Source organism: Taurulus bubalis, assembly GCF_910589615.1.
Source record: "Taurulus bubalis genome assembly, chromosome: 11".
Classification (NCBI taxonomy): domain Eukaryota; kingdom Metazoa; phylum Chordata; class Actinopteri; order Perciformes; family Cottidae; genus Taurulus; species Taurulus bubalis.
The window spans coordinates 7,284,579-7,308,574 of record NC_136599.1 but is presented as its reverse complement, the minus strand read 5'-3'; the positions used below and the strand labels follow the sequence as shown (position 1 = coordinate 7,308,574).

The window sequence follows — 23,996 nt, the reverse complement described above, 5'->3', positions numbered from 1 at the left end:
TTACTTTAGCAAAAATTAAATAATTTAAACACACTACTCATACATGCTAGAAAACCAGAGCGATGATGCTAGAACAACTATTTCTGCCTTTAAACAACAGGAGTATAGAAGTTTATGAGCGACTAACACTCCTTTTTCTTATAAAAGAACAATTTGTGGAACACTATCAACTTCTTCATGGAGCAAACGATCAAAATGTTTTATTTTCTGACCATATCCCCAGACTACACTTCATTGTGGTAATGCACCACTTGTGGCCTCTTACCGTTGACAGATTTCTTTAGCTTCTTGCTTTTCTTTGAAGTGCTTGAATGCTTGTGTTGGCCTGTCGAGTCCTCACTCTCATCATTTTCACTTGCTTCATCGTCACTTGCTAGTTCATTTGGATCTTGCCCTAGAAGCAGAGCAACAATGACTACAGACTGAGTTATCGACCAAGAACTCTGTGCCAGATGTTTTTGTGTCACCATGCTACTTCACAAGTTCATTATTAAAAGAAGCACAATTTCTTCACCAGCGGGGTGGATTTCAATAATATTTAAAACTACATTACACCGAATTAAAGAGAAAATAGTCCTGTTTGCAATGTTCCAGATGCTCACTCAAGTCTTGTACACTTCAAATGATTGAAGAGCTTTCAGTTAATTGCTTTTGCTTGGGTCTGTAACATCAGCCTCAAATAAAAGCCATACATGCAAATATTTATATCTCCTTAGACTCGACTACAGAGGCATCGCAGCATTAATTCAGACTATTTCTTCTGTCGGTACTTAACCTGTCAGAGTGCTGTGGATCAGGTGTGTTGTGTGGAAACTCTCTTGACTACACCACTCTCATAATATGTTTGCATTGCCTGGTCGGCCTTTTCAATTTACAGCTGTAATTTAAAAGCTATTGATTACAACTTGAAAGGCCTCAAATGAATCTTTGGTGAACAGAAAGTTAGGCCCAAAACAATGAGATGCTGATTTAGGTGGTAAACTGCTGATACAACAATATTTTAGCTGAGTACCAATTATGTTCTAAATAAATCCACTCTCTTATAATAAGATTATTATATACTACAAGAAAATTAGCCTGCAAGTCTGCATGCTTTGATCATAAACAACACGTTAACCACCAGCGTCTACTCACTGCAGCGCCGACGGTGGAAATGAATTGTTCGGCATAGATCGACTTTACCTGTTACCTTGTCAAAATCCATTTGACCAGATCTGATGCGTTTTTTGTTCTTAAGGGCGCCCGTAAGTTGCTCTCCTGCTTGTGTTACACACCCTGAAGCATCCAATTTAGTTCCTGTGCCTTTTCCTCTTGAGTTTTTGTTCTTGACTTTCTCTTTTCTCCCTGTTTGTTCATACAGGGCATCGGTTTTTGCTCTGCTTTTTTTCCCACGTCCAGTGGCTGCCTTTCTTTCACCATCTCTTCCACTTGTGGTGAAGGACTTCCCTTCCTCCACTTGTCCTTCTCTGTGTCTCGCTTTTACTGCTGCTAAAATCTTCTCCATCCCCTCTCGGTTTTTTATTTGTTGCTCTTTGGCCACCCTCTCAAGGTCGATCGTTGCTCCACTTGCCAAAGTCGTTTTACGAGTTCTCGTCAGTGCGGCAGATGCAGGGTCACTGTCAGCTTCGAGGGTATGAAATACAACATAAGTGACACATAATTCACCTTATATTTGTGGAAATCATAACTCATAACTATGGCAGCAATTAGGATCACTTCAGCACATGCTGAAAAATTGGTTATCGCCGCTTTATAGCGTTGGGTGCTACCTTGAACAACCAGCCAGGCACTGCAGGACGCAATGCCAGCTACAGCTGAATAGATGCCTTTGTCCAGCAGGTTGCAGTCTTTGATCAGCAGTCGGTGGATCAGTTTGTGTTCTGACACAGTTATGCTGTATTTCTCTCCATCTGTCAAGGCGCTGCCCTTGCCCAGCCATGTGATCTTAGGTACTGGGTGTGTTAGGACGCACGCAAAGAGGGCATCCTCTCTTTCTTCAGCTTTAAGCTCCTGAATTTTGATAACAAAGTCCACACTGGAAACTGTAAAAGCAACACAAAGAAGTCAATGAGCCATGTGTTCATTCAGTAACATACAGCTACTATAATGAATAGGAGAGATACTCGCTGTGTGTGTTTGTGTGCATCACTGCTGAACCAGACAAATCTACACATATTCATAAAACTGTCATCTTTTCCATAAATCTGAAGCTAAAGCAAGGAGTGACATTACAGATTAATCGAGGAAATAATGTACTTTCCAGGAATTTATTTTAAATATTTGTATACTGTTAAAAAATACCCTGCTGTCTCACAAACTTTCTTTAAAACAGTAATCTCTCCATCAAGAAATGGAGCTTTACAGAACCTTCTAAAATGCACTCATGACAGATTGTTTTAAACGTTCGATCCCAAACACCGCCCCGGCACTTACGTTTAAATTCAGTAGAGAGAAGGGTGGTCTCTTCATCTGTCAGGCTCAGCCCTGTGAAGAGGAGCTTGACCTCTTCATCCACCTGATCGAGCCCCGTGCATCTTTGCATCAAGCCCTTAATATTTGAATTTGTCGTCCTCCCAGCACTCGTAAGGCCGTGATTCTCTGTTCCATCTTCATCATAAGAAATTGCACCATCCTACCAAGTGCACAGAGGATACTTATAATATTTACATAAAATGACATAAGTAGTTAAAAAAAAGGACTAAACACTGATCCCTGTGGTACTCCATATAAGGGTATTGTTCTCAGAATGCAGTGTGCCATGGCACTTTTTTTCTTCTTCACTGTGTGAAGTTTTGAGGGCAATATATAATGCGTACTTTTCTCACCCAGTATTCTGAGTATGACACTCCAATGCAATGGTGGGGCGGTTAATATTCAATAAAAATTCACAACATCATGTGAAACCAGTATCTCCCCCGGCTCAAGGTCCAATTCACAAAGGTATTGCACTAATTATATTACAGTGTGCACACGTTTTGCAGCTGAGAGCTTTTTTTTCTTTTGATTTGCCTTTTTCTTGTGGATGCAGAGGGAAGAAATAATTTATTTGAAAAATAACCGTGTGATATATTCAGTCTTCGTGTATTTTAAAAATAAAATTGGACTGTTTTTTTTTTGCATACGGCTCATTTGCATATAAAGGGGAAAATTTGTGCCAAATAGATGCAAATCACATAATTCTAATGCAAATATCCCAGGAACACTGAGATGCCATTTTGCTTGGCAGCACAGTTAGGGCACATTTCACCATTTACGTGAGCCTTGAGAATTATACAGTTTTGTCTCATTTGTGCAGGTTTAGAGCGAGCAAAAGCCGTGCAATCCTTTTGTGAATTTGCTCCTCAGTGTAATACAACAAAAAAAGTACTCAACAGCTGAAGCTCAACAGCTGATCTCATCAACTTCAATTTCCAGCTCCAATAAGGCACAGCCATCTTTTTTATTATTATATAAATACCTGTTTTCTGATATTGACGAGAGATAGGAACGGCTGATTGAGATGAAATCAGAAATATCTTGGAGTGAGAGATTCAGAATGAATGAGCAGTAAAAGTAATATTTTTTTAAACGGATGTCCTCTAATATAATTTAGCTCAAGTGCATCTTCTTTGTCGCTGTACGTTGTCATACCTTACACTTATTTTGCGCTCTCTCCTTCTTCTTCTCATCCAGTTTCTGGAGAATCGAATGTAAGTCCGCGACACCAAACTCTTTACAGATGCGCTCGTAGTCTTTCTTGTCGGCATTCAGCATTGCGTCCCAGAATTTTTCATCGGTTTCCCCTTCTGCTTTTTCCTGTCCTTTACTAAAGGTATCAGGCAAATGTTGAAACATATTTTGGGCCAGATAAGAATAAATGATGACATTCTCACACATATTTTAATATCATGATATATGTTTTCTTACCTTCTCCGCAGCAATTTTCTGAAGTCTGAGGGATTTTTCGAAGCTGAAAGCAGTAAATTCAGCTCAGGTTTGTTAGTCTTTTACAGCGATACTGTTGAAGTGAGATAACGCTTTGGGGAAAACGACACTGTTTTATGCAATGATTAAAAACACACAAATAACTTTCATTTAAATGAGAAGCAGTGTTGAAGGGAATTACAATGCCAGTTAGAGACTTACGACTCCCTGACATCAAACCAATATTCTCAATCAGTTTAGAACTGTATGGCTTCACCTCTTACCCTCAATCACATTTAATGTTGTTGTGCAGACAGCTTTTCCATATTCGTTGGCAGCAAAGCATTTGTATGTATCCGTTTCCTCACCAGACACTTTGATAATCTAGAAAAACAATTAAGCAAGTTATCCGATGTACATATTGAACTCATGCATTTCTTTAACATTTTACAGATAACACTGTTTTACTGTGATAAAAAAAACTCAGCATGAGCAGAAACTAATGGTAACTTTGAGTTACTTTGGCCTTGTGTGCTCTGATGAATTTGGTATGCAGTTAACACACCAGTCATAATATAGTTTGAATGAATCCTCAACTCCTGGCATTTGCTCCCGGTGTTCTTCACCAATGTTTTGAAAGAGGGAAATAACGAGAGCAAGAAATGAACCAGCTTTTAAAAGTGACATTCAGAACAGAATTTGGTTTGCTGTGTTGATATCTTCTTTTTTTTAATGGCTAAATTAATGTAGTTTTATTGTTATACACTTTAAAAATAAATAATAAAAAAAAACATGTAAAAGAATTCTATTAAGATGTGTGCTTGAAACAAGTTGTGATATATATTGTGCTACATCCCCCACCGCTACTGGAATCATTTAGTCACTCACCTCTAATATATGCTCTCCTGTTGATTCATCATATTTACTCAGAAATTTGTTCTTGTCTGTAATCGGCCCTTTAGCTCTTCTCCATGACACTTCTGGTTTCGGATCCCCTGTCACCACAACTTTGAAAATGGCTACTTTCCCTAGGATATGTGGAAATATTGCATCTTTATTTTCAAATCATGACTGTCAGTCTGGGTTCATAATTAGAAAATAGTGCAATGAAACCCAACCAATCAACTTTTCTCTGATCAGTTAGTAATGCATTCTCACACATCTCCATTTAGGTCACAATAAAATGTATACAATCATAAATATATACATTGTAGTGCTGGTTATAATTAAACCCACCTTCCTTTATAGTTTCCGGGATCGGTTTATTCTGGATATCTGGGGCGCTTTTCCCCTCTGGTATGTTTACTACATACTGCATGATCATTACTCCAGGAGTCTTTGATCTTATCCGGATGACAGCTACACAAAGCCAGCAGAAATAATAATGAAAAGAAAGTTCATTATGAGCATAGTACTTTCCAACTTGAAATTAAAAACCAAACAAAAGTGGATTTGAAATATATTCAGATATATTCAAGGAGGCCGACGCGGACACATTTTCTTGCTACCAGCAGATGTCAGGAACGTCAAATGTATTCCCGGTGTCGCTCCGTCAACATGTGCTGACAGAAACATTGGCTTTTTTTTCTTCTTTTTCTCCTCCGATACTCAATAAAGGATGGAAATATAGTAGTTATTTGAGTTCACAGCCATTGAGCCCTGAAAAGTGTCAGCTACACCCAATTGTGCCAGCTCATTGCGCAATGGGGGACTATACATCTCAAATATATGCAGTTTGCTTTATATGTAGATTCTTGTCAACTTGGTAGCTTTATATGTTAACTGTGAATATCGGTGTATCTCTCACAGTAACTCATGTATAGATGTGCACATAATGTCTCCAAATAACCATTATTTTCATGATTTATTAATCTGCAAAGTATATTCTCTATTAATCATTTAGTCAATAAAATGCCCAAACAGTCCAAAATCCAAAAGGTATTCCACTTACAATAACAAGCAGCAAATGATTACAAGTATTGAGTGTTTATATCAAATGATAATACAAATATACTTTTATTAGTAGTTGGAGGTTATTCACTATTGACTAATTGCTTCAGCTCTTTGATGCAAAGTCAACACTCTGTGCCCGCAAAGTTAAATGAGAACACGACACAATTATTCGCTCAAGCTTTTCAAACGGCAGTGCATGACATTCCTCTGCCCACCGGCATTGCAGCTGAACATTTCCTTATCAGGCTTTGGATGCGCAAAGATAGAGGATCACACCGGAGTCAATGAAGAACAGCATTAATCCAGAGATTAAAGGTTATTATGACAAGGACTGAAATAGGTGAAACGCCACCCTGAAAAAACAAGGGCGACTGATTTGGCAAGGCAGCAAAAAGATGTTTAATGTTATCCACACAAAGGCAGGACACAGCGTTCAATAATACCTGATGTATTATTCAATATTAATTCCATTATTCATACTATGGATATAGCTCAGTGTTGCATTCAAACAGCACAGCAGTTCAAGGAGACATTCTATGTTTTTCTACCAGAAAACAAAACAACTATTTCATTTCACCTGGCTTGCTGCCAGACACCTCATTGAAACGCTGAATGTATTGATGGACGAGTGAGAAACCTGGAGGAAAAGAAATGACACAAAATTAAAGGTACATGAGCGAGTGCTATGCTATGCTATGCTATGCTATGGCTATAGGACATCGCTGCCTCTGTGAAATTACAGGCATTTTCCGTATATTTGCGGAAATGTTGATGATTATCCAAGCCAGGTGAATAATGTATTTACCCTTTTACTTCTCGGTGTATGTGATTGAAAGGTAGAGAGAGAGAGAGAGAGAGAGAGAGAGAGAGAGAGAGAGAGAGAGAGAGAGAGAGAGAGAGAGAGAGAGAGAGAGAGAGAGAGAGAGAAATAAACAGCGGGCGGAGAGGCTGGAAGTGACCCAGTCAGTCATAATGTGGAAAAGGAAAGCTCATAGAGGCCTGAATAAACTGAAGCAGCGAGAGGGTCGCAGTAAAGGGCGGCAGGCAGGCAACCTTAATCCTGGGATGTTTTCTTCTCATCCTCAGTTTATCACTGAAGCCGGACAGAGAAGACCTTCAGTTAACTGGCTTGTAAAGTGCCCATCAGTTGGGTAAACTCCAACTTCCATAATTCTTATGCATTTAATAAGTTGAAGTTCTTTTTTACATTCCATTGCGTTTTACAGATACAGTGTAAACTGTAGCTGTATTGTTTCAATGATTATCTTTTAAAATTAAAAAAAGAGTTTATGTTTATAACACAACATTGACTTTGTATCATCTTTTTTAGTTGATGTGGTCAACTTGTTAGCAAACGACTTCTTGTTTCTGCATTTAACATAAACTTTATCATTGATTTGGTGTGTGTGTGTGTGTGTGTGCGTGTGTGTGCGTGTGTGTGCGTGAGTGTGTGTGTGTGTGTCGACCTGTTGAATGTTAGCTGTTTTTTTTTAGCTGCTAAAATTGAACTGACCAGATTGAACCATGCAGTAACCATTTTTTCCCACAGTAGATGTAGAATACCTTTTTGATACCTTCATCTGAATATAAACTTAACAAAGATGGTGGTAGTAGACATTCATGGTATTAACAATATATGTACAAAATTATATATGGTAGTGTTAAAGCCTGAGCATTTCTCAATTTGATGAAACATCACCTTCATGTTTCAAAGTGTTTAAAGCCACTGTCTTGACGTATTTATCTCCAATGAATAAAACGGTGCTTTTGGACTCTTTCTCAGTTCTTCTTTGACTCCAGCAATATGCTACGTTTTGGCAGGATTAGCTCATTTTCCTGATAAATTCACTTGCACACAGTTTAGTGTTCATGAGACGCTAATTAATTGGTTTACTCACACCAAAGACTAATGTAGGCTTTCAATCCAGATATTCACTGCTAAATACTGTTATAGACAATGTTGTCAATGTGTTCTTTTTGTATTTTTTTATATTCATTGTTATATGATTCATTAATTTGTCACTGAAGGTTGTTTTTATTCGCTGAAGAAAAAACATTAAATCATTTGAACTAAATTCAATGTAAAACGTCAATCGACGACATAAATGAATCAGTGAATGATATCAATGAGTCACTGATTCTAACTCACACATTTCATGCTTAGTTGTAGTTTATCGTTATTAATATTCTTCATCCTATTCCTTATTAATTTATTTCACTTTGTTTTATTGTTTATCCATTTATTTTCTGTGTAATAGTTTAGTCAAATGAATATTTCATTCATAAACAACTTGATAATTTCATGTGTATGTATATGAAATAATAGGTCCCTGTACACCTCAAGGAAAACTCCATAGCAACCCAAAGATTTAAGTTTTCCCTATTTTTCCAAAATTGGGGGGCATCCAAAATTAAATCTGTTAAATTCTGTTAGTTAAACTACTGGTGGCCCATGATGAAGACGGAGTGCCATCAGTCCTTTATACTAATGTATGGGTTTATATGTCATAACTTTATGAGTTAGAACCGTTACATATCTTAATATTAATTAAATCTGCTAGCAGCAACAAGGCTACATGGGCAACAGATGGACTCCAGACTACTTCACTATTGCTTAAGTCGGTGCAATGGGACAGGAATAAGCATGAGAAACAGAGATGTGTAGAAGAAGGATGAATTGCAATACTCTACATCGTCTGTTGGGAGCGGAATCTGCGTTCTTCCCTCTTTTCCACATTTTGGCGAGCGTTAACTGTCAAAAGGGTGACCTGCAAATAGAAAGTAAACACAAACATTAGCACCAAAGATACGACTAGACATCACTAACTATACAGTACATGCATGCACACTAATATTCCACTATTGTTCTGATTATGACAATATTCCAAATTAGATATAGTTCATGTAAACTGTATATTCTGTTTTGATTAGGCCTTTTTCCAAATGTGGGATTTTCTGATCAAGACTTGTGTGAAATGCCAATATTATTCAGGTTTTATGATCATACTTTAGACATAAAGAGCACACGGCCATCACCATTTATTTTTATCGGGCATGTCAACAGTTGAAATATTGAATATAGTCCTTTTCTGAATATGGTCAAAAACTGGATATTTTGTGCATATAAACATAGTCATTGTTTTTTTTTCTTCTGTTAGAATATTATCATTCTGCATTTATATTCCTCTAGATTTGCCATATTTTTTCAAAAATAATATTGTTAATATTTTCCACAACATAAAAAAAAAGAATTGTAATAATTTTCACGAATAATAGAATTAGAAAGGCCGATCTTTATGTAGTTTAGTTTAGTTCATAGTTCTTCATCAGCGCAAATCCTCATTCAGCCACTTGCCAAGGTATCAAATAGTGTTTGAGTGGAGTTGCCCGGTTCTCATTTTACAGACACCACTTGCGCTGGAACAGAAACGAAATATATTCATTGACAGCCCATACGCGAGATACAGTGAGATATGTTTGTCGCCTTCAGTTTTTTTTATACACGACTGCAAGAAATACCTTGTAAACCCTCAATTACTTAAAATATTGCCACAGTCAGATATAACTACACGCTTGTGTCGGAGGTTGCATCACAATAAAACTGCTAGGCCGACTGTATCTACCCATGCTTTGAGGCTAATATGTGGAGAAAGGTCAACCTGTTATGTTTATGATGACTCGAGGCTTGCTAGTTCCTGTGGGCATTACACGCAGTGGGAAATACATACCCCATGTAAGAAAAAAGTAAGTTAATGCAGCTCAAAAGCTCTCGTGAATTTGTTTCATATGTTTTGTATACTTCTTATGTACTTAAGTAAAGATTTTTTTGACAGGACCGAGGGTTTCCAAACATGAAGAAGGTGGTCATCGAGCGGTCAAGTCATATTGAATGCACAACACTGATGGGGCTCAGCTCCCAAGCTATAGTTAGCTGTGACCCTGTAATACCTTCATATGGTTACACCAGGCATTATAGCCGTGGCTGCTCTGATAACTCAATTCTCAGAGGTTAAATTCTCAGAATGTAATGCTCTCGGTGCATCAATGTATTTAAAGTACACCAATGGTTAAATCAAACGATAACCTGACAAATGGGGACAGAAGCGGGGGGCTGAGATGCAGCGAGAGTAATTGTATCTTATTGCAGCTGAATATTTCGTTAATCTGGTTATACTTAAAGGTGCAAAGGTAATTGCGTCCAATGTCAAACTAGCTTGTGTTTTTTTAATCACAGATGGAAAATAGAAGGTAATTAAAGCATAGAAGTGTCTTTAATACACCACCACGCCAACAGGACCGAACAAACAAAGACTCTTTGATCCAGACTCCTCTAAATAGAAACCCCTGATTCCTCTCAAGAGCATCCTGTAAACTAGCGGTGAAACTAACCACTGATCCGTGATCCGTATGGATCCCCATCACGATGCGGCGCGCATGTGAACCATGTATTAATTACACAGTTTAAGGATATTCATCACAGTGTAAAATAATGTTTTACTGAGAATTGTTCAGTAAAATATGCGATCAGGACATTGGTATTCATGCTTTTCTAGTAAGAAAGTTCATAAAGAAACTATCCGTTATTAAATAGACAGATGAAGAGCTAGTAAGATTAGCAGCATCGCTAACGGCCAACAAAAAAAAGGTTCCATTGAGATACATTATGATGTGTTCAGGTTCTGTTCAGGGCAAATTAGTATTGGGCAAAGGTAAATTAGAACATTATCATGATGTGTTCACATGTAATCTCGTAAAATGTAGTATTAGTGAGAAATTTGAAGAAATCCAGTTGTTTGAAGGACGCTTTTTCACAACTAGCATCTTATTACAACTGACAAGATTTGTTTTAATTCATAAAAATACAAAATTGTATTTCGTTAAGAGAAAGAAAAAACAACCTATAGTTGACTATAACAAAGTCAACTAAATTATTTTTGGGACAGATGGAGCCTTGTAGACCAGCTCCAATAATCAAACAAAGGGATCTGTATCTGCCAATATGTATCATCAAAGATTGTCTTTTGTTATCGGCGGCAAAAAAAAACGTGATCAGGGATCTCTAACAGTTATTTTTGCTCCTTTTTTCTCTTTGGTGCCGATCCGATCCGTGACTCTGATCCGCGACACAATCCAAACCGAGTTTTCTGATCCGTTGCACTACTGTAAACCACCTGGATATCATGAAGAAATGAAGGCTGGCCCGTGGTCCGGATGCACCCTTTGGTCACACACAAACACAAACAAACAGAGGAAGAGTGGTTTACCTGTCGACAGCTTTGTCCTCACTCCCACTGAGACTGGTTTATAGATGGTATATACTTGCTGCCGTCTGGGCTTTACTGGGTAGTAAATCCTTTGGGAAGACAAGTTTGATTTAGCTGCCTGCAAGCTTGTGCCTAGACAGTGGCTGTCAGAGAGAGGCTTCTTCTGTTTAGGCAGATGGATGCTCAAAGCTGGTGGGTTATTATTAAGGGGGAGTGGGTGGTGGTGGTGTGGGCACTGCATGAGGTAAGGAGGGATGAATAGCCTGAGGCAGAGGGAAGGGCTACCAATGACAAGTTAGTGGTGAAGTGTACGTCTTACTGCACTAATTACTGATGACAGCGTGCTCATCTTTCACAGAACAGTTGCTGACAAGAAAACGATTGCTGAGTTCCTTTTGGTTTGTCTGGTATCTGAATCTTCCAGATACCACATTACAGAAACCATACACGTTTGGCCATCATGGGATTAGAGCTTTCAGTTCCTGTGAAGTTGAGTGTTACTTGGTGAAAGTAAAGGCAAATGACTTCAAAAGATAAATTAGTTACCCCAGGATGTGATGGAAACGTGCAGCATTAAGAGCTACTAAAACTATGGTAATTTATTGGCTGGTGGCGAGCAGGTAACGTGGCACAATACGGGCTTTGCTATTAATCTGGACTGTGAAGCTGATAAAAGAATGTGCATACTCTTTTAAGTCATACTCTCCATGGAATTTAAAGAAAGTGTGTTGTTGAAACACATTCACAGTTAGATCCTGAATTTCTCCCTGCACTTGCTATTGGAGATCACACTGTGAACAAGGTACTTATCCACTTGTCTGCTGTGTACTTCTTATATTACATAATCAAGGTCATGGCATTTATGTGGCATAAGCTCTTCTTGCCATGGCTTTGAGGCAGTTGTGACTTCGGGAAGGGAAGGTCAAATTAAGAACAAGGCATTAATGGTGTCAAGGTCAAGTACCAGAGTATCTCTTACAGTCATCAGATAACAAATCAAACTGAAGGTGCATTCTTCCTTTTTAAAATGTGTAATGTACACCACTTTTAATACATGAGAAAATATTGAGATAAAACAGAGGTCACTCCAGCAGGTGATAAACATCAACGGTTGACTTTTCCACAATTTGTTTTTGCAGTTGCTGATCTAATTTCCTTATGTAAGGTAATTCATTCCTGTTATGTTCTCTCCACGGAAACCTGTTTGTTTTTTTCGTCCAATTAGCAGCCTGGCAACGCGGTTCAGCCTGTCAGTGCATTGCCGTTGGCGTATCGGTCGACCGCTTTCTTCCGGAGAACTACTGAACAAACTACGGATTGCCACGACTTGTGATACTCACGCTGACTCGTTATGCCTTTGGCAATCCCTGACTTTTTATTTAGCACCGCCAATAGAACGTGTCCATTCCCTTTATCTGTCCTACAAGATTACCCACTAATGTTAACATGCTAACGTGTGAAACATAAGCATATAACACTATGCTAAGCGTAAGCATGTCACCATGCTAACATGACACCTAGCACAAACATGCTAGCATGCTAACATTAACATTCAGCTCCAAGCAAAGCCTCACTCAACAGCTGAGGCCCATGTCTGACAATGTCTAAGTTGAGTCTAAGATGTCTTAAAATGGCGATTGAACAGAGGATGAACCCTTTTTGATTTTGCTACCAGTCTGACGTCAACGTTTAAACTATTTAGTTTTCTGCCGTTTTAAATTACATGAGATTCGATGGGAAACATACTTCACCGCGCACAAAAGTACATCCTGTGTCTCAACGGGATTCTGATTTTGACCACAACCTATGTAACAGGTCCATCAGTTCAGTGATATGACACACCATGGAAACTGCCTGTGGATTGAATAATACATGGAAATACAGGCTTGTGAAACTTCAGACGGGTCTTTCTCAACAGGACATAGAATCTTCTAGCACAATGTCCGAACGGTGCCAGTGTCGTGGCATGCTTGTCCTTCCACGTGATGTACCTCTAATGCATCTGAATAGGCTTTTGAGTAGGCCTGAGCCCACATAAACCAGCTGGATTAGGAATTAAACCCACTCAGCCAACTCTCATTATATTGATGAAATGTCATGCTGCATTGCTTTCATTCCAGTCATGGGGAACCACAGAAAGCCGCCACCTAGGTGCTAACTTGACAGCCTGGCCTGCCTCTCTGTAGTGTAGATTGATCTTCTGAGGGAAACCTCAATAGTACATCAGCTGAGGCCTTGTCACTCATTCTTCAACAAGGGGGGAAGATATTCTTAATTGGGCCTCACAAGGTGCACTTGCACACAATTCTAGCCTCTAAAAAATCTGACAAATCTTATCCCAAAAAGCTATCAGGCTTTTTGAGCACCGGTTTTCCGAGTAATTAGAGAAAAATCATGTTTTGCAGTAAACATAGTAAGCAGTTGACCCTTTGCTAAGCCACACCCCCTGCTGATAATAGGTCATCCTGTCAGAGTTACCATTATGTTAAAACATTTGGGATAGCATGCCACAACATCTTGAGAGGACTACTTCTAAGTATTGTTTTGAATTTTCAATTAAGGGTTTCCCAAAAATACTCTGAATAGAAAACCGACCTATTTTTAGGCAATTTCCTCAAAAACCACTAGGGCTATTTGAATAATTTGGGTGTTATAATAAAAGGTACATGTGTGAGATTTTGTTCAGATGTGTTAATAAATGAAGATGACACATAGAAAAAAAAAGGTTTTTAAAGAAGAAAACAATAAAGTATATAGCTCCATATAAGAATGGACATGGTTTCTAGACCTGCGTGTGTTTTGGGAGCAGTTGCCTTCCCCTTAATGTAAATGTAAATGTGATTATTTCAGAGTTAGCAGTAACAACCCTTCTGTTTTGAGTTGAGAGGGATTTGTATTGCTGAGCAACCTGATTTCAACAATACATAATATTTGAAGAAAACCTTTGGGTTTTTTCACTTTTTTACTGGTGTTATATTATGGGGATAGTCTCTGGAGTTTAGCTGCATGTGGCTCATCCAGCAATTAAGCATGTGTTGCCTATTCTTTCAAAATAGACAGTACAAATGATGTATTCAGGTCTGGCTGCAGCAAAGCTGTCTGTGTGGACACCACATGTGTACAAGCCACACCAGTTCAGTTGTTTGGCTTTTCTAATCTGTTAACTTGGGCGCCGAAATATAAAGCAAGAGGTTCCGCTATGAAACGGAAGCCTGTGTGTAACCATAGATAGTCTAAACTGTGTGGGAGTGACGTAGTTCATACGGTGTTGTATCTCCCTCGTCCTTGAGTGTGTGTGTGCCAAAATCAACACTTGTTTGTGTTTATGATGGTAAAGACGGTTTTGCAAAAACAATGTTGTGGCCGAACGAGACGCCGGTGATGGTGATTAAACGGGTACACCGCACACACCCACAGTGAGCTCAGTTTTTAATCGCGGTTACAATCATTGAAAAGCAAAAGCACCATGTGTATACTTGCAGTATTTCTTCAGTATCTTGTGTAGCATGGCTAATATTTATCAAAACAATAACTAACATTTCTGAGGAAGAACTTGGGTTGATAATAATGAGAATCATTATGAAACAAAATATAAATCATACCCTCAAAACAAAAAGAAATGTAGTTTGAATTGAAATCAAACACTATTGCTAGTTTACAAGATCTTTAGCCATTTTTTATTTAACGCCCGTTGTGCTAAGCTACTCTGCTTCTGTTAGCTCCACAGATTTTGTTGTGGAAAAGTAGCAAAGTAACATACATATTTAAACTCTCAAGCTCTTAAAACTTGAGACAATTGATTTTCTGTAAAACCCTGAGGCTTTAATGCTGACTTACTCCATTTGAGTTTATACCCTGGGAACATGCTGCATGTAGTAAAAACGTTATAATACACCCGGGACAGATTCAGTGAGATGCCAAAAGTTTGTCCATTACCTTTATGCTGCTCTTCAATAGACTTAAGCTATACGTTTCTGTTGCTGGAGTATTTGACAGGTGATTCTTCTTCAAGATTTAATTAAATGAAGTTGATTTCGGAATTGAGCCTTTCTCATGCAATCATATCAGACAGGTTTTATGGATTTCTAGCCATGGTTAAACATTTAGCCTGGGGCAAGTGTTACAGTGATACTCATTACCCGGTAGGTTGGGAAGAAATATATGTTTCTAAAACAATGCTTACATGTACAAAACACGGAGCAAACATTAGCAGACTACTTTAGCACATGATTAACTAGCGTTATAACTTCTTTGCTACGCAAGCTACTGAATGTATCCACATACGTAGGTCTTCGTTCACTGTAATGCAGTGAATAAAGACCTATCCTGCATTACAGAAACAGTGTTGTTTTCTAATTGCATCATCGTCTCTCTCGATTGCCAGTTTATTTAGTGGTTTACTGTGATCTGTAGGCTTAAGCTTCTATCTTTATCTCTTTATTGATTTTGCTTTTGATGCGGAATCAGTTTGATATCCTGGACACATCATCGTTCAACCACATATTGTAAACCCTTCTGTCTGCTTTGCGCTGAAATCACTTTTTTTTGTTTATCCAAACATTAGATAAGGTAGTGACAGTGTGGGCTCCATGGTAGGTCCATCACAGCTTGCGGGACTTAGCAATGGGTTAACTGGATCAAAAAAAGGCTTCCTCAAAATATTTTGACAGCATAATAGTAAGTAACCTAATTGTGGCCAGAAAACAATATGTCTGCTGGAATTCCACCCAAACAAGAGATTTTCATTTTCATACATAAAAGCCGTATGAAGCTCAAGTTATGAGTGTCTTCAAAAGCGCTTGTATTTCTGTGTTATACTATCAGTAAAGTTTTTTTTGTAGAATTACTTTCAGCTAATTCTTTATCTGTAATGCCATTTTGGCCAAACCTTTATATTCCCCAATGTGGGCTGACTGTTTGAGGATGTGATTAGATGGCTTTGAGGTTTCGATGTTTGCTTACCGATTGTTTGATTTAATCTTGAAGGCACGCTGATGGCCTGGGCGGGTGCTATTCAAATAACAATCAAAGTCCCTCAACAGAATCAGTGGGATCTGACTTCTTCTTCTTCTTGCTCTTGACAAATTCATAATGTTTATGTTTTAGTGATGGTGTATTATCTCTTACGTTGTCTCCTAGCTGTAAAATCAGACTTCCTCCCCATTGTTTCAGTTAACAGACCGTAATACAGCTGCCTGCCGCTCCATCATATATTATACTATATGCTGTCACCCTTTCATCATTGCTATAGAGCATGTCTACTCAAAGAGCTATTACGTATACATCAGGTGCCCCTCACATGCCCACTGCAATGCTGATGCACCACTGATGGCTATAAATCACAGCGATTTCACGGCAGAATGTGGAGAAGAAAGCAATGAAGGTGCTGTGTTCTTGACACTCATATATATTATATTGCCATCTCCCTATAAGAGGATTTGCCATTATGGAAGGTGTATATTGCCTTGTTTAGGCCTTTGCTAAGAAAGGCAGTCGGGGAAATGTGTACCATATATTCTTGGTTTATGAATTCTGGGCTTCAGACCAGAGCAGCCCAGACATCTTTGGTCAGTAATGAAAAGCTATTTTTGATGAGATTTGATTTAATGAGATGAGACCAGAGGTGATCTGGTGTCCACAACAGAACCAAACAAATGCGCCTTTGATTTGAAGGGCTTATGGAGTTGAAAATGGGATACTCAGCAAGGACTTGAGGAATAAAGCATCTCTCATGAGACTCACACATGTGATTCTAGTTTGAATTTGTAACGCGCTAGACTAGTGTTTATTTCTATATTGGCTCTGTTAAATTGTCAAAATAAACCTCTATCATCATCTAATGTTGCACAGCTAATCGAAATGTTGTCAAAATTGCTATATGGCCGAAGGCAATTTACATATTGAAGGCATAATATTTGTTAAAGGCAAAATGTGTATCAAATTACCATTTTAAATTAAAAATGATCTCGCTGTAGAGATGTCCTGGGCTACACATAATACTATACAGACTTAAAGAAACATCTTGGTTTGGTACAGATACCTGCAAAAATCGCACCATCATCAGTGAAAATGTGGTGATGATGTAAAAATGATCTCATGAATATGGGAATTTCAATATTGGTCATTAGATAGGGCTGGAACAATATCCTTATCTGATCCTCTTTTAACCCTTTATTTTGAAAACCAGATGTAGTCACGTTTGTTTCCTTCTTCCTCTTAACCTTTGTAGTCATGCCTTTCAAACAACGGCATATAATACTGTAAAAGTAGGTGCCAGGCCATTTTTAGTCGCCTTATATATGAGTTTAAAGGAATACTTCAATCCATTCAAAAACCCTTTTAACACTTTATGCAATTATAAAGTTGGTAAATTCATCATTTTAGATAATCTGATGGTATTTATTATACATCAAGCAGAGATAAAATTCCTCTTTTGACTCTGAAGACACATTGTATCAAAAATGTAACGCCAAATATGTATGCTATTCCAGAAACAGTCGTGTTAAAGATTTCTTATCAACCACCTATGATATGAGGTGTATATGGACGCGTACTTCTATGTAGTACAGGACATAGTATACTGCATAAGTACTGCACACTATTACAGCCAAAGTCCTCTATTGTTGCAGCGTCTTTCAGTCTAGACATCGTTACACTTTTGCAGTCAACATCTGCTTCTATTAGTTAATTATTAGTAAAGATCACATGCATTTGTTCTTATGTAATGTTACACATAGCTGTAGATGAATGCTGAAAAGATGAATATGAACACAGAACAGGAAACCCACAGTCTGCCGTCATGTAATGTATTCAACACATTCAAAGAGATCGTAAGATAACTCATTGTTGCCAGACCCTCTGCATAAAATAGACAGGAAAGGGATATGACTGTCCACTGGCATGAAAGAAGAGGAATAAAGAAAGGCCTCCGCCTCAGTGAGACAGGGTACTTCCCTGCTGTGAATTGCATTCTAAATCCTCATCACATCTTCCTGGTGGCCCATCTCCATCCTCATTACTCGCAGCTCCAAAGGCTCCAACGGCTCCAAAGGCTCCAAAGGCTCCAAGCTTGATTAATTCTCCTCACCGACAAATAATCTGTGTGCTATAAACACTCGCACTCTGGCGCTCTGATTGTTGCCTGTAAGCTCCCTCGGTGCAGCTACATTTGAATCATGCACTTTAGAGTTTAGCTGACCAATCACAACAAAGCTGCAAATCCCTGAGCGCGCTTATACGTAGGCACAGTGGCATTCAATGCAATTCCCCTTTACAGAAGTATGAGGATTCTTGAGGGTGTTTCTTAGAGGTAGTCTTCCTCCTCATCTATCTAGGAACAACACACTGCCACTGTGACAGCAAAGAGCAGGATTGATGTGAGCATGGTCCTGTCTGCAACATTAAATAATGAGCTTGTAGTCTCACCACACAGTTCAGTTTTGATTGTGGCACTCTGCTTTTTTTAATTTATTTTGTTTTAATGTCTGCAGGTATTTTTGCACAAACTACATTCTGCAAATAGAACATGAAGCAACAATAACTTCTGGTTCACCATCCACAATGTGTGTTATGAGTCTGACACAGCTCCAACTGAATCTGTCACTATAGCGACTAATTTGGATGGCAGAAGTATTTGTTTTGACCATTTAAGGATACGTTTTGTTCTCATACCGAACAAAATAAAATACTGTGTTGCTGCTGGTTCATTCTGTATCTCATATTCCTGAATTAAACTCCTAGCAGCAGATTTTTCTTTGGTTCCTGGCAACGCTTTTGCCCTAAACTGTTCATCATTTGACTACTGAAATCGAGGTTGGTCTTTTGTCCCTTTAGATATCCAGAAGATGGCAGTATATTTCCTTCATTTGCAATCCCTGTGAAATTTAAACTAGTGTCCTGTAAAGACGACATGTAAATGAACCCCCTCTGTTACCTTTAACAACACGAAGAACCTTCTCATTCATAAATGTTTTATTGTGTAGTTGTCAAGCAGCGTCGTGCAGTTCCATATATTTGTGACATAAGGCCTTTTGATCAATGTGTTGTGGTAAAATCTATTTTCTTCCTCGAGTGTGTTCAGTGCATTTTACTTCACCAGGTGAAACAGAACATAATTTCATCTGGACTGCGACAAAAAAAGGTGGTTATAAGGGAGAACACATATAATTGCATTATATTCAATCCAGATTTAATTCAGTAATTTTCCTTATTGAATTTCAGGCTATTTTCCATCCATTGACAGGCTTTTTTCATTTTGCTGGATATGAGAAAGGCACTATATGATGGCAAGGCTATCTCAGTGAGATAAATGAAAAAGGCTCTGGGGAGAAATCAGAAATGTGAGGCTGTCATTGTTCGATTGTGACCCAGCAACTGTTCGTAGCCGGCCAGAAACTCTGACTGGCAGGATTACCACACGTAATAATGTATGAGCCACCCCATACTATTAATCGCTGAGTTTTATCAGCGCTCACTTCTGTTACAATTCTGTTGTCCCAAAATGATCAAATGATAAATGTTTTTTTTAAACAGTTACACGGTTTATTATCTTTTCTGCCCATTCAATCTTTAGAGTTTCGCGCTAACTGATTGTGACAAATTTCGTAACTGATTCCTTTTGTACATGCTGAACCAGTTTTTAACTATTAAGTTGACTATAATGTAAAAGCCGAATGTGAGAGTCAGCCAACACAACAGTTGAACTATAATGTCACCAAACAAGAAGAAAACATTGAGAAAATAGTACTGCACATGGGAACACCTGCAATAATGTCTGATTTATCAAATTTTAACATTTGAGTCTAACGTGTAATGAGGCTCCAGAGACAATTGGCTCTCCCAAATCTTTATGGTCACGGTTGTAAAAAAAAAAAAAACTGGCACAGCAGGGCTCCTGATGAACAGGCAGTGTCTTTCTGCCACGTTTTCTCCAAACGTGGCATCTAAAATCCAATCGACTTTCTCTCCTATTCCCAGCAGTCGGCCACTGCAGCCACGGAGAGCTGCTTGCCACTTGCTAGTTTTCAAGCTCCGTCTGCCTTCTGTCCCTGCTGTTGTATGTGACATCTGCACGCCGTTTATGACCACCAACATTAACCCGCAGTGGTCAACAGAATTAGCATAATGCAAATCTAAACTGATGTTCATTTTCTTTCGCTGTGTGAACAGCTTGACAAATGGGAGTTCTAACAACGATCAAATTACAGTGTTACAGAGACCTTAAAACTATAATCAAAATGTGTTTGTGTTGACCGATAAATGACAAATAATCGACAAGCATTTGGGAAACAAATTTTAACATTAAAGGACATAAATGAATCATGAATCATTCAAGCCAAAACATCCCTGGTTCCAGCTTCTCAGATGGCAATATCAGGTTGTTTCTTCAGCCATTGATGACGGTAAACTTAATTATTTTTTTATTTTTTTGACTGTTGGTCAGACAAATCAAGACAATTTACAATGCCACATGTGATGGATTCTTTTGTTTGACCATACTTTTATAGACCAAACAACACATTGATAAAAAAAAACAACATTGACATCCACTAGCCAAATGCAGGTCAAATAAGCCAAAGTAGCTTGTTAATGTGCTTTACTTACCGTCTAAACAAACTGTGGTAGCGGCTGGTCAAATTTAAATATTTACTAGCCGGTGGATAAAAAATAAAAAATGTTGCACCATGGTTGCAACCGTCGTTCCCATCATCGCAACATCTCTTCGAGACTCAATGTCAATAGACACACCTTCTTTTCCCCCACTCATTCTGAATGCTTGTGCAGAGTAATAAAGAATGCATGTACAGATATTGCATTGGATGCAGTCAATGTGTCATGGTTTTCAGATATAAAACAATAAAGATGATAACAGTGACAGCGACATGTGAACACATCATGAAGTCTGTGGCTGATGATCCAGCTGATACCAGCCAGAGGGACAGGTTATTACAGGTAATCCACTCAGATGAATAGTCAGCTATCTCCAGTATGTTGTTCAAAGGCAATCTGTATGTCTGCGCAACCCACTTATTTCTTGTTGTCAATCTTGAAAGGAAGTCAAGCAAAATTATTTTAAGAAGACGAACGCCACAGACTTTTTTCTCTCTACCCGCTGCGTTGCTGTGAGACCTGTGCCTTTAGTCTAGAGGGTGTTTTCAAGTTAATGAAGGCTATTAAGGTGCATTATCTATTCATCACAAACTAATCAAGCAGAGAGGCTATGAACTTTAAATGATGATAAAATGCAACCATTTAAATAGCAGATTAATACACTAGCAACAGAAAAGTCATTCATATGCCTCTAGTGATTATATAACTTTTGCTAAACCTTTTTCTGGAAATATCCTTTTCTTGAACTCGAAGACTTGGCTGGTTTCACCACAACAAAAGAAGAGATGACAGCAGAGTTAAATCTTTATTTTTATGTTTTAAATGGCTCTGAGTAAAGACTCGGGAGGCAGTTTGTGTTGTGATCAAACTGAGAGAGATTGTTGCTGATAATATCTGGTGTCTGAGGCTCTGTATCTCTCAGCTAATCCTGTTCCATCAACCAACAGAACACGCTTCAGAGAGACCATGATACTTAACCATCCACTTAACAAGATGGCACAGCAGCAGCAATTTAGAAAGAAAAAGAAGAAAAAAGGGCTGAGAGTGCCTATCAGTCTTTGAACTATACTGCTAACTGCATTGCAGCAGAAGACTCGCTTAATACAGAAGATGGCAGATAAGCCATTTGAAATTCTGAGGCCATACATTGAACATCTAAAATCTCTGGTATTAGCGTCTTTATATTGCAGCTAGAGCCATGTCCATTCATTTTTTTTTACATCAGAATTATAACATTTCTTTAACCGGTCCGTTATGTTGGATCTTTTATAAATGCAATGGGACGAGGCTATGAAACATATAATCACACGTTGTTTTCAATGTCAAATTCACGTTTTTTATGGATTTTAAATAAAAAAGAAAATTAGAGTGGGGAGCCTGCACTAACCCACCCCTCACATGCTTTAGAGACCACATTTGAAATGTCCAAGTAAAAGGTCATAATATAGTAATGAAGGTGATTGCAAATTGATTTTTCCTTTCAAATCAATTTCTTCACCTATCACCCAGAAGAGCTACAGGCAACCTCTCGTTATATTCCTCTCTCTTCCTTTTCCTCTCGCAATTTCTTTTCTTTCCCCTCTGAATCCTTTAACTTGACAATGACTTGAGAAGTATGACACCCAATTCAGCACCTCTCTTATAACGTCATAACAAATGTAGGTTTGATTTAAAAAAATAAAAAATCAACAACAATAAAGCTGACACAGGAACACCTCTTAAGACGACCCGGCAGCCATATCCTCTTTACTCATCTTTTTTCTTGTCTGCAAAAAAAAAAAAACCTGAACCTGTCAAGAAAAAAACAGTTTCAGGAACGATGTCGACGCCTTCCCCCCTGCTCATCTGTTCCTGACGCGGGTCACTAGGACCGGACCAATCTAACACTTTCTAATCAAGCGGTCACCCTTTATCATCTCCAACTGACAGCTTTAAGTAGCCATAAATACACGTGGGCCAAGCTCCTCATCTGTCACGTGAAGCCCTGCTTGCTGTAGATCTCCCCCTTTGGAGACCATTTCTCTTGTTTTACAGCCCCGGCCTTAAGTAGGCGATGCTGGGGAATGATGGCAATGGCAACAAATAATCCTGTGATAATAATGGGCCTTTGCTCCTCAATGATGATGAAAGAAACATCCTCATAAAAATACCTTTTTAAGGTTTCATTTTATTAAACAACAGAGCCTCTATTAGCATCACAGAATTGATATGGTGGTGGACCGCTGTGGGAAATTTCCAGCCTGCCAGGATAAAAGATGTAATTACATTTAATGTATCGCCACTGGGGAAACTTCTTCGCAGTACACATTTTTATTCTCATTATTTTTCTGGTTTCAAGGTTTCAAACTCAGGAGAAATACTGCAGGTAAATACTGTATAATTATCACACAAACCAACTCCCGCAACTCCAAACATCGAGCAGCTTTTGAGTTAGAGATGACTTTAGATGTATTTTCTCAACAATAACGGAGGGAATAATATACCTCACTTCGTAGGAATTGAAGTAATTAACATGTGATATATGGACATGTTAAATTCAGTCACTGTACCATAGTTTTTGACACTATATGTTGCATTATTATTTGTTGTTTGTGTGACATGTATTAGGCATGTTACCAGCACAGTGAGGCAGTATGTCTCATTCATCTTAAAAATGACGTCATACATTGTCTTTGTCACGACCGGGTGTGGCCAAGTGTTACTGTCTTGTAATTAGTTTCGTGGAACTTTGCCCATTCTTACATGTTGTGTGACAAAATGACGGATGAGAATGATATTTACTATTCAGCACCACTCTCATTCGTCGTCCGACTTAAGGTATGCAGACTGGTGGGTTACTGGTGTTTGGTAATTGTAAGCTTTATATGCAAACGGGTCCTGACTATTCTTGTGCACAGAATGCACATTAGAGTGAGTGGTATAACAAGTAGCTACACGGTGAGATTGTAAAATCTTCATTTGGTATCTCGCTCACGCTGACTCACTCATGGGTCGACCACATGGCTCGGGGTAGAGCAGGTCGTCCTCGTCCTCAGTTTGAACCTCGGCGCCTCCGGCCCACATGTCGAAGTGCTGTTGAGCTGAACTCCAAACTGCTGGCGGTGGTTTACACCTGAGCCTTCCACGGTAGCTCACTGCCATCACACCGATGGCGAGTATGTGTTGAATGTATTTAAGGGCTGGAAACATTTTGCCCTGGACACAAATTGTCCATGTCCCTTCCATCTGGCAGGAGGCTCAGTCCATCAGGACCGAGACCTCACGCCA

General features: G+C 38.7%; 1 protein-coding gene across 1 annotated transcript in view; it reads right to left on the bottom strand.

The window, feature by feature from the left end:
• LOC306743919 (immunoglobulin-like and fibronectin type III domain-containing protein 1) overlaps window positions 1-23,792 on the bottom strand; it is a gene marked incomplete at both ends in the record, with an annotated part of 37,754 nt that extends 13,962 nt beyond the window's left edge. Inside the window, 7 exons of the mRNA XM_079226482.1 lie at window positions 266-394; window positions 1,417-1,623; window positions 1,770-2,042; window positions 3,636-3,805; window positions 4,181-4,287; window positions 4,792-4,931; window positions 23,714-23,792. Of these exons, the coding sequence (XP_079082608.1) occupies window positions 266-394; window positions 1,417-1,623; window positions 1,770-2,042; window positions 3,636-3,805; window positions 4,181-4,287; window positions 4,792-4,931; window positions 23,714-23,792 (1,105 nt within the window). The remainder of the gene's footprint in view (window positions 1-265; window positions 395-1,416; window positions 1,624-1,769; window positions 2,043-3,635; window positions 3,806-4,180; window positions 4,288-4,791; window positions 4,932-23,713) is intronic.
• Window positions 23,793-23,996: the final 204 nt, after the last annotated feature.